Raw genomic sequence first — 14,792 nt, 5'->3', positions numbered from 1 at the left:
GAGGTAACAGTAGAATGTAATGAGCTAGGGGCCCTGTTAAAAGTCAGGAGATGATGATGAAGGAAGGGAAGAGAGGGGAGGGTTTTTTCTACTGAGCTTTCGCCAAGCTCTTTTATCCATCCCAAGACTTCCCATTGCTCAATCTGCCCCACCTGCACGCTCCTCATTCTTCCTTGAAGCTACTCGGGGCCACTGTTCTCTTCCTAGCCCTCCTTCCCCCGCGAGTGGCAAGACAACCGTTGGATGGTCAGAAACATCTGTTGCATTAAAAGGCGTTTCTAGTGAACGACATTCTTGCTAAGTTCATACGGTAGCTACCTCGATGAACGCTTGCACGTTTGTCAGCTCGGCTTCCCTCCCAAAAGTCCCAAAGGCTGACAAAGGGAGGTATTATCACCACTATTTTCTTGATGGGTAAATTTTGAAAGAAAAATTACCACATAAAGAAGTGACATATTTTGGACCTTTTTTTTTTTAATGCTATTATTGATCTATTGATTCGATTCTATTCTCTTACTGATCTACTACATAACCAGCTCACTGGACTGCAAACTTCCGTCAACTCAGAGTCAGGAAGAGACAATTAAGAAAGAATGGTATACTGTGTAATATTCAATCAGACCTCCTTAGTTCAAATTCTCCAAGTATTCAGGCCTGAGTTTAGAAAGTCAGGACAGAAATAGGAACTTACCAAAAGGACAACCATTAAGTGAATGCAAAGTTGGGATTTTCCTAGCGCCTGAGGAAGCTGGGTGGATTACTCAATGGGACCCAGTACTCTTCTGCAGAATGGAGTTAAATATGGCTGCCATCCTGTCAACCTGCGCAGTGGTCGGGGTATCTGCTGACAAGTGCAGCTGGCCAGAATGCCGCCACCATAATCCTCAATGATCTATAGCGGTTTGCAATCCAAATCTGAATTACTATTAAAATTTCTTTGTTTTTACCTCAAGGCCTGGCATAGATGGACCCAACTCTCTTTAAAGTTACTGAATATTTCCTTGCCCCCTCTGCATCATATTATTGCCACTAAAAACTATTTTTGTGAGGATAAGAAGGGATTTGGGGATGCAGAGCCTAGACCCTTTCTGGTTGGGGGTTTACCCAACTCACCTTCCAGGCCCAACACACTTCCCTTGTCCTCCCTTCTGGAAGTCATTGGAAGTTGGGAAAAGTGGAGGCATGTGGTTTGCAAACTGCTCCTAACTTGCATCTTCATTTGTACATGTTTAATATAAAAACAAAATCATTGAAGGTGCCATAACATTTTGGGGAACTACAACTCTGGGCCTACAGCTTTCACCACCCCACCTCTGAATTGACAACTCCAATCTGAAACATCGCCACAACCAATAGTTTCATGGAAATATAAAGGTGCCCAATGTGTTTGTGGAAAGCTGAGAAGGCATCTAGCTGATCACAACTGTCCTTTGAAAATGACTTTAAGGTTTTTGGGGAAGGGGGAGGGGACACTGAAAAAATGTAACACTGGAAAAACCTGATGCTCTTTCAGTAAAATGTTTAGGAAAATTCTCCTTCTGCCAGATAGAACTGTTCAAAGTTACAATACGATCAGAAAAGAAAGCATGCTAAAGAAATCAGCATTTCTGTATTCAAAGCAATACTTTTCCATCAACAGGTACACCCAGCTCCTCTGAAAACAGGGGATGAGTAATCCATTTGTAGGCTTCTTTAAGCTGAATTACACCATCTCTTTCCAGTAACAGTCCTTGTTTCCTGAATAATACAAAAACAAATGAATCACATGAGATTCCAGATATAAACACACATTTAAAACCCAAATTATCGAATGGTTTTACAAAGTAGAGAGAGTAGCAATCCAATGATCGAAAAAAAAAAAAAAAAGCCAATACACCAACCACCCAAAATGGTCAGGTGTCAAAAGAAGGAAAATTCCACATTTTATAGCACTGGAATAGAAACTGTCACCAGAGCCACCATGAAGATAGGAAGGGTGGTTGTTTCGGGGCCACCCTTCCCATCATGCCTTTTCCCACCCGAAGCAATTCCTAGGGACTGAAAGTAGTAGAGGAGGGAGGAAGGGGAATGGCAATGTTCCACCCCCTCTTTCCAATGGCCTGCAAGAAGCAATGGAAGGAACTGGGCGGCAAAAAAAGCAGCTTCAGGGGAACCCTCTTCCACCATTTCTGCCTGACAATCTGCTCTGCCTCACGTTTCTGAAGCACAAGAGCTCAGGCCACCCTTTCACCAACTGGCAAGACTTAGACTTACGCCAATCAGTGAACCATTCATCCTCCATTTTCTGCCAGCACTGCTGTAGCCCAGAAGCTGTGAATTCTGCCTTAAAATATGACTCTCCTGACAGGGCACGTCTGCCCTACAATTGTTGGGGATGGACTCATTGACTGAGAAGTGATAGTTGCTTTGGGGAATTTCAATGAAAATAAAAGCAAAAAGTGGTCTCTATTTTTCTTTAAAACCTATCTAACAAAGAGGAGAAATATCTAAACTTTAAAATTGTAACTTTCTGATGTGTAAGCCAGTGTAAATGTAAGGTGAAAAATGATCACTGTGGACAGGGAACATTTCTATCAACTCTGCTATATTGTACTCTCTGAAGCCCTTAGTACAGGGTTCTGCATACAATAAGCGTTCAATAAATATCACTGATGGAATGATTAAGTGCTTCACGAACACTGCATTATTCAGAATAGTAATTGTGTGAAATTTAAAATGTCATAAGATGGCCTTCAGGGTTCTGTCTGCCATAGAATTATTAATTCACCAAGTTAATAAACCAGAGTCATCCAAATCATTATTTAATTCAAATCTGCCTGTGGCTACTTGCTAGACTGCTTTAAATAAAAGAGGTCAGAAGATCTATTTGTGAGTCAGTCCTTCAAATAACCTCATTCCATCAACAGAAATTAAGAGAAATGACTCCAATAACCATTGCAATATAATTCTAAAAGACTGAAAGAGTCTCTTAAGCCTCCACTAATATATAGAATTAGCTAATAAGTAAATGTGGTTAATCTGAATTAAACTGAATAATGAGAGCCACTATTTCAATAATTACCAAATCTAAAAGGGAATCTAAAAAGGAAAAAAACACTCCCAATCCAATTGGGAAAAATAGTGGCTATACAAAACACCTCACACATTTCCCAATATTTTTCTTCAAAAACAGAGTTTCAGGGTCAGCTTCATGTCTCTCCAGGTTAAAACCAAATTACTGCAACCTATTAAAATTCAAATACTGGGCTTAAATTAATATGGCTATACATGCCCAGATGAGTGATCAATCCATCCTCTTTGCTAATCTGAAATACTGTAGATTCTATATGGATTCATCACAAATAACTTCACTTGTACTAGGTCTTTAGATTGTAAGTCACATTATCAAACGAACAGATATGCCAACAAAAGCTTTGTACATGTTAACACTGTTCATCTAGACAGAGATTATTTATATGTCAAGCATGTCCTGATGGACACTCTTCCCACTCATAGCCCCTAAAAGTCCTGCTGTTTCAATTCTCCTTCCTTCGATCTAATGCTTGCACCTTTATTCTTGCCTGGAACTACATTCCTTATCAGCTTCAAACCAAATCCTTCCAATTCTTTAATACCTTCCCCAAAAGTTATTTCCTCCAAGAGGCATACTCTGGTTAATTTCCCTACCTTCTTCCCAATCACCTCATCTCGTCCACCTCCTCAGAACTTAAGTTTCTCTATGAATTATTTATAGTGTTCAAATAACTGTGGTTGTTGTTAAGGGCTTGCTATGTGCCAAGCAATGTATTAAGCACTACGGTAGAAACAAGATGATCAGGACGGACATAGTCCATATCCCACATTGGGCTCACACTCTAGGAGGAAGGAAAAGGTACTGAAAAGGCATTTTACATATGAGGAAACTGTGGCACAGAGAAGTTAACACAGGAGGCAAGGGGCAGAGTTGGGATTGGACCCAGGTCCTCTGACTCCTACACCTGTGGTCTTTCCAGTAAGCCATGCTGCTTTTCTTCTCTCAAGTACGGTACGTTTGTCAACTTCTGTCTTATTGAGTTGTGCGCACCAGATAATCACAGGGTTTGCACCTTTTACTTCTTTTGAATCTGCCCAAGGTGCTATGTACTGTGCTCTGCAGACAGCGGAACACTCAGTAAATACTGTTGATAGTCATATTTTTAATAAGGAAATGCAATGATCATGAAAATTCCAAAGGGACATTCTGCAGGCTAGATTACCATATTCTTTTTAAACAAACAGGCAAAAGCACAACTGAGCAATGCAAAATAACTCACTCTGCCATATTAACATGCCCTAATGCTCTACTAATGAATTCCAGTTTCAGTCTCCAGTCCTTTTTTTTGACCTTTCTTTCTATTAAGACCATCAATGGCTTGGTTGGTATATTGAATACTTGTCGCCAAAACTGGCCTGAAACTTTCAATTCATTCCAATGAGACTATCAGAAAGTTTTTCGATCAATCAATGGATTTATTGAGTGCTTACTGTGTACAGAGCGCTGTACTAAGCACTTGGGAGAGTACAATACAAAGGAGTTGGAAGACACGTTCCCTGCCCACAAGGAGCTGACAGTCTAGAGGGGGAGATAATATAAATAAATAAATCAGGGATGTGTACTTAAGTGCCATGGGGCTGAAGGAGGGATGAACACTTCACTTTTCCTCCAACTACAGGCTGAGCGGAACTGGCAGCCCTTAAACTGAAAATACTGGGATCCTATTTCTGGCACATAACAAATCAAGTTCCCATTTACTAAACTTTCTGACTCGGAAGACAGATGAAAAAACCTTCCAGTCTTTTCCAGAGGCTGGATGCTGACCAGAACCAAGCATCTGATTTTGGATTTAGGGGCAAGCATGAGATCAAAACCTGATCTAGCTCTATAAACTGCTCTTTGAACAGTTCATGTGAGGATGTGAAAGTATTCAAACGCAATTACTGTTGGTTCCGTTTTAGAGATAAGAAATTTGAAACCACAAAAGGTAAGAGCTTGGTGTCACTTAAATCCGAGGAGGAAATGGAACGTATTAGTCCTGACTTTCCCCTGAAAGGACCAATGAAGAACCAGCATGGCAGGATGCTCCGGGCATCGGACCTTTCGCTGTATTTTGAAGTTCTCTTTTTGGCAGCTCACTGTTGGAAATGTTGAAACTGGGTTCACTGTATAATGACCTTTTTCTTTATAAAGAAAAAGATCTAGCTGTCCCTCACATTTGATGTCGATTCTTCTTAGATTGAGATCTGACTGGTGTATGTGGGTGTGGCTGAAAAGGCCAAAATGTACCCGACGATCCACTCTTCACCATGTGCCTACAGAAGCCGAGTGGCTTGGTGGCAAGAGCACGGGTTTGGGAGTCAGAAGTCGTGGGTTCTAATCCCAGCTCTGCCACATATCAGCTGTGTGACTTTGGGCAAGTCACTTAACTTCTCTGTGCCTCAGTTACCTCATCTGTAAAATGGGGATAAAGACTGTGAGCCCCACATGGGACAACCTGATTACCTTGTATCTACCCCAGAGTTTAGAACAGTGCTTGGCATATAGTAAGCGTTTAACAAATACCATTATTATTATTATTATTCTTATTTTACTGCAATGAAGTGTTTGCAAAGGAAGATCTTACCCTCTTTTACGATCTGCATCTCAGTATCCCCACCTTTCTGAAGTATTTGCTCAAAAAAGAGCACCCCTTCTTCCGATTGCTGCGCAGCAGCCTGGCTAAAAGGCCGCTGCCATCTCTCCAGTGTCTACTATTATACTGTAGCGCTTGAGATGGCGTTTCACTGTGTCGTTTTTCAAGTGGGTTTTGCCACGGCTTCCGCCGACTCCCAAGTGCCTACTATTCTACTGCTCCGCTAGCGATTGGGTTTCACTGTGTTGTTTCTCAAGTGTGCTTTCCCCACCCTGCTTGCATGTATCCCAGGAGCTGGTTGGGTGGCTGCCCTGCTATCTATCACCATCCTCACCTCATGCTCTGCTCATCAGCCAAGCCGTGAGTTCCTGAAGTAACCTGCTTGGCCATTCGATTTTAAGTATGGTGCTTTGTTGCTTAAAAAGCTCCCCCCAGTCACATAGAGAGTTGGAACACTATTACAGTGGACCTGCAGCTTCACAGGAAACCTGCTTTCACCACTGCCCTGCCTTAGCAGTCGCTCATAGGATCCACTGCCTTTTGGCTTTTCTACTCTGCCTGACCAAGCATGGGTGGACACTCTACCACTGTGGGCTTTCCTGGTTAACACCGGGCCGTAACTCGGGTTTCTTCAGGTTGATTGCCAGTTTGAAGTACCGGGGTGATTTGGAGAAGCAGGGTCATATTGTTCATTGATGTTGCTTAGAAAAAGCAATGAACTTAATTTCAGAATTCTCTTCAGCAGTCCATTTAAGTGAGCTATGGTCTGCTCCTCTAAGATTGGAGCTCGTGCAATCTAGGATTCAATTTCATCTAGGGGCAGAATGAACAGAAAGCAAAATAACCTTGAACTCTTTGAACTTCTCTCTTTTTTTAAAATATCAAGTGAGAATGTTCCCTTTTTGCTTTCATGTGTTGTAGAACCCAACTCATTTTCCTGTTCTTAAACCATCATTCTTTTTTTTTAAAAAAAAAAAAAACCAAGCACAGTAATCACCCTACTCCCACATCTCAAAAAAAGTAATAGAAGTGAGCTCAAGTGAAATATATTACAGAGATCTTTAAGGGTTTTTTTTGTTTGAAATTTTAGTATTTGCAAGGATTCTTTGAATTCTATAAACAGTGAAAACAAAATCACACTGGTCCAAGTAATTCCATAATGACATTGCTTAGATTATGTGTAATATCTATTTCCTCTTAGGCTAAAGCAACATGAAAATTCAACCTGCTCTAATGGTTCTTCATTGTGAATATGTTCCTTTGTGCAAAGAAGCAGATTTGAAACAGATGCCTTGGGAAGTCGGTTGATCACAACTTTCTCTTTTCATTCAATTTAGCTAGTGTGGCAAATAAAGCCACCTGAAAAAAGAAATATAGTAAAAGTCCTTTAAAAACCAGGTAAGTAGTTTGTATTTCAAAGGTTGTAAAAATTCCCTACAGAAATTACTCACCCCATTTCCTGTTTTACCAGCAACCATGCAGCATGCTGTAGGCAATTAGTCACATCCAGAAAGAAAAGGAAAAGGGGAAAAAAAATAGTGAAATTAAGTTTCAACTTCATCATTCGCAGATCAAATGCCTCACCAATCTGCTAATAAAACTCCCCTTCTCAGGAGAGGAATTTGAATTAAGATCAGTACGATGACCTCATTTAAAACTAGAAAAAGCATCACTGCCTGCTGCGGGCCAAGAATTGAACAGGGGTATCCCCTCTCTCCTACAAATTTCCCACTTATGTTGCATGAGAGTTCCTTTCAACAAAGGGTCATCACACGTTTCTTCTTAATGTATTTTTCTGTTTTTCGGGGGGCTGGTGGGAGAGTCCCAAAGTAAGCAAGTAGTTATGCTCCAAAGACACAAGCCACTGGAGAGTTTCATCTCCATAAGGCAAGTATCTGGATACCAAGTTTGTCTGCCCTGAGACATTAAGAAGGACCGGAGACCTGGCGGACCTAAGCCTGGCTTCATATTGGGAATATCTTTTCTGCTCCACTGAATGATGAGTTCTCTGACCTAAACCACAAGGGAGGACACTCTGGGTGTCTCTGATGATTGAGCTATCAAAGGTCTGCCTCTTGTAGTAATATGTCAATGATTCAGCTTTAGGGGTTTAATTTTTAATGATTTGGTATACTGGCCTTCCATTTTATCTTAAAAATTGATCCATGCCAGTGGATCAATTATAATCTAATTAGCATTTTGTGTGAATGTCTGCATAATATGTATAGATATATTTAGAACGGCAACCACAACACACACAAACATCAACAAGCCCTACTACTGTATGATAGCGATGAGCACAGTTTCATGGGAAGCCAATAGTGCTTCAAGCTAAATTAGGAATAAAACGGAAAAACAATATCTTTGTATAATGATAAAAATATAAGCCCAGATATTTTTCTGTTTCAGTTGTAGCATTTTCCTGATACAGAAATTTTCCTGCTTTCCACACGGACCAAAATGTCAAAATAAGCACTTATTGTATTGTAAACTGTTATACAGATCTTATTAATTACATTCCAGAGAGAGTTCCAGAAAAGCTTTAATCTCAGTTGCATTCAGACAGACTTTTGGAAGGCTCCTATATGCTCTTGGTATACGACGGGTAGAAGCTGCAGGTTTCATATTCAAATTCACATTCAAAACACACTGTTATGACTAGATTTACTTGCACCTTTTCACTCTAACCACAAGTGGCCTTCACCGAGCCTACTCAAATAACTTAACTAGACTAAACTTACTTCAAATTGCCTAACTACATTTAATTTTTCTAAGTCACTGACTTCTACAAATGCTCTAAATACCATTTATCACTACCGGTCCCTGAATGATTGTGGAGAATGTTACACAACATAGACATTGTCAGATACCAATTGATCGTATCTACTGAGTGATTACTGTGTGCAGAGCACTGTACTAAGTGCTTGGAAGAGTACAGTATAACAATATAACAGACACATTCTCTGCCCACAGTAAGTTTACAGTCTAGAGGACAAATGGAATTAAGTTCCATTCCAGACTACCTACCACCTTATGGTAAAAACTACAAAATTTCCACCTTAAGATGGGCTACAAATAGCCACAGTAGTAAGAATGTAGGTCCTCACTGGCCATGTCTTCTTCCAGTTTGGTTACAGTGTACATTATACTCTGGTTCAAATTAACAAGGTGCATTTAATAATAATAATGGTATTTGTTAAGTGCTTACTATGTGCCAAGTACTGTTCTAAGTGCTGGGGGGAATACAATGTAATCAGGTTGTCCCACGTGGGGCTCACAGTCATAATCCATAATCCACAGTCATTGAGAAGCAGCGTGGCTCAGTGGAAAGAGCACGGGCTTTGGAGTCAGAGGTCATGGGTTCAAATCCCGGCTCCGCCACTTGTCAGCTGTGTGACTTTGGGCAAGTCACTTAACTTCTCGGTGCCTCAGTTACCTCATCTGTAAAATGGGGATTAAGACTGTGAGCCCCATGTGGGACAACCTGATTCCCCTGTGTCTACCCCAGTGCTTAGAACAGTGCTCGGCACATAGTAAGCGCTTAACAAATACCAACATTATTATTATTATTATTATTAATCCCCATTTTGCAGATGAGGTAACTGAGGCACAGAGAAAGTTAAGTGACTAGCCCAAGGTCACACAGCTGACAAGTGGCGGAGCCAGGATTAGAACCCATGACCTCTGATTCCCAAGCTGTGCTCTTTCCATTAAGCTACACTGCTTCTCTAATGGAATCTACCCTAATTTTCCTCAACTTATTGGCTGCAATTGAGACTGTGGACCACTCCCTTCTCCTGGCAACTCCTGGCACAGTTTTCTCTTGCTTCTCTTCTTACCTCTGGTTGCTCCTTCTCAGTTTCTTTTGCTGGCTTTTCCTTGGTTTCCCACTCTCTACCTGTGGGTCTCTCGAGGCTCTATTTTAAGTCCCTGTCTCTTCTCGCTCTATTAGACAGTCGGTGGGAATTATTGAGCGCTTACTGTGGGCAGAGCACTGCACTAAGCACTTGGGAGAGTAAAATGGAATGTATCCATTTATTGTTATATTGTACTCTCCCAAGTGGAGGTGGGATGGGGAGGGAACTGATTTCCCTACAATGACTGCATATAACTTTTAGGCCATGTCGAAAATTAGCACAAAATCTATCTCTGGATTTTGAATGAGACGCCCCTATATTCCGATGCTGTGATGGCAACTCCTGCCCGCTCTACACCCTCAGGGTGGAGCAGGATGGTTTTCTCCGGTAGTACCATCCAGTGGGAGAGGACAAACTCCGTCACTAGGACCCCTTCTATGGACCCTGAAGACCAAATGGAGGTTTGGGATGCTGTGGGATAGGGCTTCTTGCAGGGGATAGAACTTCTCTGTGCAATATCAGGGAGGGGCTAGAACACCACTCCAACAACCAAGGGCCTTCTGCAAGAGACTGAAACTAATAGCCTCGCATAATAGAGCACGGGCCTGGGAGTCAGGAGGTCGTGGGTTCTAATCCCAGCTCTGTCACTTGTCTGATGTGTGACCTTGGGCAAATCACTTCATTTCTCTGGGCCTCAGTTCCCTCATCTATAAAATAGGGGTTGAGATTGAGGTCCACTCAGGACAAGGACTGTGTCCAACCCAATTTGCTTGTATCCACCCCAGTGATTGCCTGGCACATAGTAGGCGCTTAACAAATACCATAAAAATTATTATTATTATTATAGCATCAACTCCATGGGGATTTGGAGGATCATCATCCCCCTGTTCTTCCTCCTACTGTGAGCCCCATGTGAGACCTGATTATCTTATATCTACCCCAGCACTCAGTACAGTACTTGGAACTTAGTAAGCACTTAAAAACTACAAGTACTGTCATTATTATTATTATTATGAAACTGGCCCAACCTTTTGGGCAGGGCAGGTAGTTTGCCCTGTAGTGGAGGCAAGATGATGGCCCTACCTGACCTCCGTTGGCAGTTCACAGGCTCAGGCCTGGCCCCAGTAGGGTCCTTCCTGCCCTCACTTGGCTCTGGCACTGGTCGGTTCCAAACAGAATGAATTGCAAACCCATTTCGCCTCCGGTCCACCCAGACTGAGGTGGTGGTAGGGATTCCATGCCACCGCATCGCAACGAACCCCACGTCTCACAGTCACCATGATGCTTCCCAGCCCTGAATCACTGGCCGCAGCTGTGATAATAATGGCAGCTGCGGAGGCAGCGGAGGAGTAGGAAACTGTGTGACGGTGGCGGGTAAGTACTTCTTCACTTCCTCTTCCCTCCCATCCTCTCCGCACCATTTTCCCCCCTTCTCATGACCCCTTTATTTTCCCTTTCACTCTCCTCTCTTTTCCCTTTCCCTCTCCCAGTCTTTCCCCATTCTTTGTTCCTCTTTACCCCAGTTTCTCCATCTTTTCCTCTTATAGCCATGTCCTCAAAGCCCCCTGCAACACACCAGGCCTTGCAATGCTCCATCCAAGTTCAGCCGTCCTGCAATGCTCCAGCCAAGTTCAGTGTTTTAGTGGCAGTGGGGCTCAGGACGGCAAGGTACAGGGTTTTTCCGTGACCACCACTCCCATATAAGGGAGAAGGGCTTCTTTTCCATAGTGATGGAGGAGAAACCAAAAAAATGTCCATTTCAACAGGAATTCTGATTTTAGGTATGTGACAGATACACCACCTTTACAGGTGTCTGTTTTGAAAGCAAATGATAAATCTCAGAAATCAAAAAGCTCTTCGAGAAATGGTGGCAAACTAATCATCCTTTTTTGGTCATTTTACATGTAATTAACTGACTTCTTTGGGTGCTGAAGTATTCAGTTATCAGGTGGGGCTGCGGGGTGGGAGGCAATAGAAATACGTTGACGGATCAGGGAAAAGACAGACAAAATGAATTTACAGTCCAAGATGAAGCAACGCTTCCCTCTCTGATGATCTAGTTGACAGGTGAATTAATGATCCCATATGTGGGTGCATTATGAGTTTAAAGGAAACTTTTTTGTCCAATTCTGTCACTACATATCAGCATTTCAGGTGATGATGTTTACACAGATCTGGAAGTTGTATCTGAAATAAGCCCAAGGGGAAATTCTATGTGGGAGTATGTGCCGATGGAACAGCTGCAGGAATTGGAAGGGTCTGGCTTTATATCTGCTGTTAAAACACTGGAAGCAGAACACAACCATATTCACTCTGATTATTCACCCTCAGAGGGTGGTCAATGGTAAATTGGCCAGTTGAATTCCACATTGCTTTGAGTCAAACAATGCCATTCAGTAATCAAGCAAAACCCCTCTACAGTCATTTGCTGGCCTCCAGGTGTGCACAGACCACACAAAGCCTTGATGGCCATCAAAATGTGAGGAAGGTCTGACTCATAACTGTGGGGGGAAAAAAAAGAATAGTCAGGTCAGTCTGGGCTGGGCCCAGGGATGGCTCACAAAACCAGCAGACTCAGTGAAGCCTTCCTTTTGCTGGATCATCTCAATTATCACGCCGGCATCCAAAATGTGAACTTTCCCACTGCGAGACAAAGTAATGAACTTTCAAAAAGAAGTTTCACAGCTGGAAAAAGTGAAGGGACAGGAATCTTTCTGAAGTGCCAGGCTTTGCGGATGATGCTAAGGAATGGCCTCCCTTAGAATCCTTGATAAGAGAATTTGCTGTCACACTCGGAATCATTCGAAGAATATTTCTCGACATCAAAGGACTCAGGGTCTAGAAAAGAATGGGTCTGAGATGGTGAGTAAAGTTTATTACTCATTTAGCATCTCATATTCCACCGTAAGGAACTGCCTTTCATTTGGCCTCAGATTACAAGGATCAAGTGTGTAAGTGGTGGGCTGATCTGGTGAAAAAGGGAGAAATCTCATTGTGAGAATTCTGACTGTAATGGGTTCCAATCTTTTAAGGCAGAATCATTTCTTACCAAAAGTCAACTTACCCTTAGAAATCCACTTATTACTTGGTCTTTGCTCGGAAAAACCTAAGGACCTATGATAGGTGTCGTGACCTCTTTAAGCCCGAGATCCCGTTCTAGTAAAATCTCCCAAGGTTTTGTGAGATTCGTAAGATGTGGAAGAGCTTTAAACTAAGCATACTGGGTACCGTTTCCCCCGCCATTTTCCAGCACCTTGTTTCTTGTAGGAAGTAAAACAAAGAGACACTTCCTCCTGAGCCTCATGACTCTTGTCCCCAGGACTTATAATAATAATAATTGTGGTATTTGTTAAGCTCTTACTATGTGTCAGGCACTATACTAAGACCTGGGGTGGATACAAGCAAATCGGGTTTGACGAAGTCCCTATCCCACATGGGGCTCACAGTCTTAATCTCCACTTTACAGATGAGGTAACTGAGGCCCAGAGAAGTCAAGTGACTTGCACAAGGTACAGACCTAACTGGTTTAAGTTAGCCCCACCACCCTCGTAGAATACTAAATCCAGTGTTCATTCCCCCACTGGTTAAGAATTTCTGTGGTGAAGACCAGAGGAGAAGCATCTCAGCCAAAGTGATTTATCCTCCGGGATGGCATGAAACTTGGAAAACAGGCTCATGATTTCAGTCTTGTTACTGCAATTATTATTCATAATTGGAGCAACACTGCAAACTTTAACCAAAATTCTTCCATTCTATTTTCATTGCTAACAGCAATATTTTTATCTATTTTGAACTCTTACTCAACCCTACTCCTCTCTTCCCTCCACCTCTTTGCTTTTGTTCCTTTTGCCCTCTCCTCTGTCCCAAGAATGTCTCCTTTTTAGCTACAAACACAATCAGTATATCAAAAAGCATCAGGTTCTAGGTACGAGGGGATTCAGTCAACTGACTTATGACTTAAGAGAAGCAGCATGACATAGTGGATAGAGCCTGGGCTTAGAAGTCAGGAGGTCATGGGTTCTAATCCCGGCTCTGCCACTTGTCTGCTGTGACCTCAAGCAAGTCACTTCACTTTGTTGCAGAACTGTACTTTCCAAGCGCTTAGTACAGTGCTCTGCACATAGTAAGCGTTCAATAAATATGATTGAATGAATGAATGTGCCTCAGTTACCTCATCTGTAAAATGGGGACTGAGACTGTGAGCACCACGTGGGACAGGGACTGTGTCCATCCTGATTTACTTGTATCCATTCCAGCATTTAATACAGTGCCTGGCACAAAGTAAGTGCTTAAAAATACCATAATAATAATTATAACTGACTATTAAATGGCAAAAGAAGCCTAAAGCAACCTAAATTCCAATCCTTTCTCCCAATGGCCACCATGAAGAGAGACCAGAATTTCAACAACAAAGGCATTACTAGATCTGTGAATCTGAGCGATCCTGCCCAATTTACATCTCAGCAACATCAAGACTGTGACTACAAAAACATCTTGATGTGGTACTCAAAAAAGCACCATAGGAACAGTTCTTAGGAAGAGTTTTGAAGAGACGAGTTCTAATGTCAAAACTTTTGTAAGGGGAATTTCAAGCTAATTTCTGGAGAATGATACAGTCCGATGAGCTATATACAGCTCACTACTAACCTTTGGCATGCCGAATTACCAAATCATCAATAGAGAGAGATCTCTATCCAAAAAGAAAAAAAAAGAGTGATATTGAATCAGAACGCTAAAATTCACTATTTCTAAATTTCAACCTTTCACCGCTCCCCTTCAGGATCCCTCCTCCAAACATGATTTGTTACAAGAGATTCATAGCTTTCTAATGGCTACAAAATGCGGTAATCAAACTCTATGGTAAATCCACTTTGGCTGCTTTACTCTCCTTCCCCATTCCTCTATTCACTTAAAGACAAAACTATAATTAAAATAGAAACTCTATTGCGGTAGTTACAGAGTTGGAAATCTCTCCAAATTTAAAACCAAAAAGCAATTTAATATGGTATTTAAGTGATTCATTGAATTAAATAAATGAAAATTCTGAACTGAAATGCCTTTTTTAAACTTTTCCAATAAGAAAAAATTAAAAGAGGAAGTACAGTGTCTAAGTGAAAAAAAAAAACCAACAAAAAATCCACACTCAGATATTGATATGCAACAGAGATTTCAACACTAAGTTCTTAGCTGAAATAATATATATTTCTTACCTGAAATAATATATATTTTTCTAAACTAACCACTTCAGATGAGAAATATGAAGGAATGAACAAGCCGGCATACCACT

General features: G+C 41.7%; 1 protein-coding gene across 5 annotated transcripts in view; it reads right to left on the bottom strand.

Annotated features, from left to right (window-relative positions):
- The window catches only part of PUS10 (pseudouridine synthase 10), a 58,135-nt gene that overhangs the window by 18,058 nt on the left and 25,285 nt on the right, over positions 1-14,792 (bottom strand). For all 5 annotated transcript variants that reach the window (XM_029072229.2, XM_007672041.3, XM_029072224.2 and 2 more), the window contains 2 exons: positions 7,100-7,134; positions 1,626-1,737 (listed from right to left, as the gene is read on the bottom strand). In XM_029072229.2, the coding sequence (XP_028928062.1) occupies positions 1,626-1,737; positions 7,100-7,134 (147 nt within the window). The remainder of the gene's footprint in view (positions 1-1,625; positions 1,738-7,099; positions 7,135-14,792) is intronic.

Source organism: Ornithorhynchus anatinus, chromosome 9 (genome assembly GCF_004115215.2).
Source record: "Ornithorhynchus anatinus isolate Pmale09 chromosome 9, mOrnAna1.pri.v4, whole genome shotgun sequence".
Lineage (NCBI taxonomy): Eukaryota > Metazoa > Chordata > Mammalia > Monotremata > Ornithorhynchidae > Ornithorhynchus > Ornithorhynchus anatinus.
Note: the sequence above shows the minus strand (reverse complement) of the source record. Positions and strands in the feature narration are given on the sequence as shown.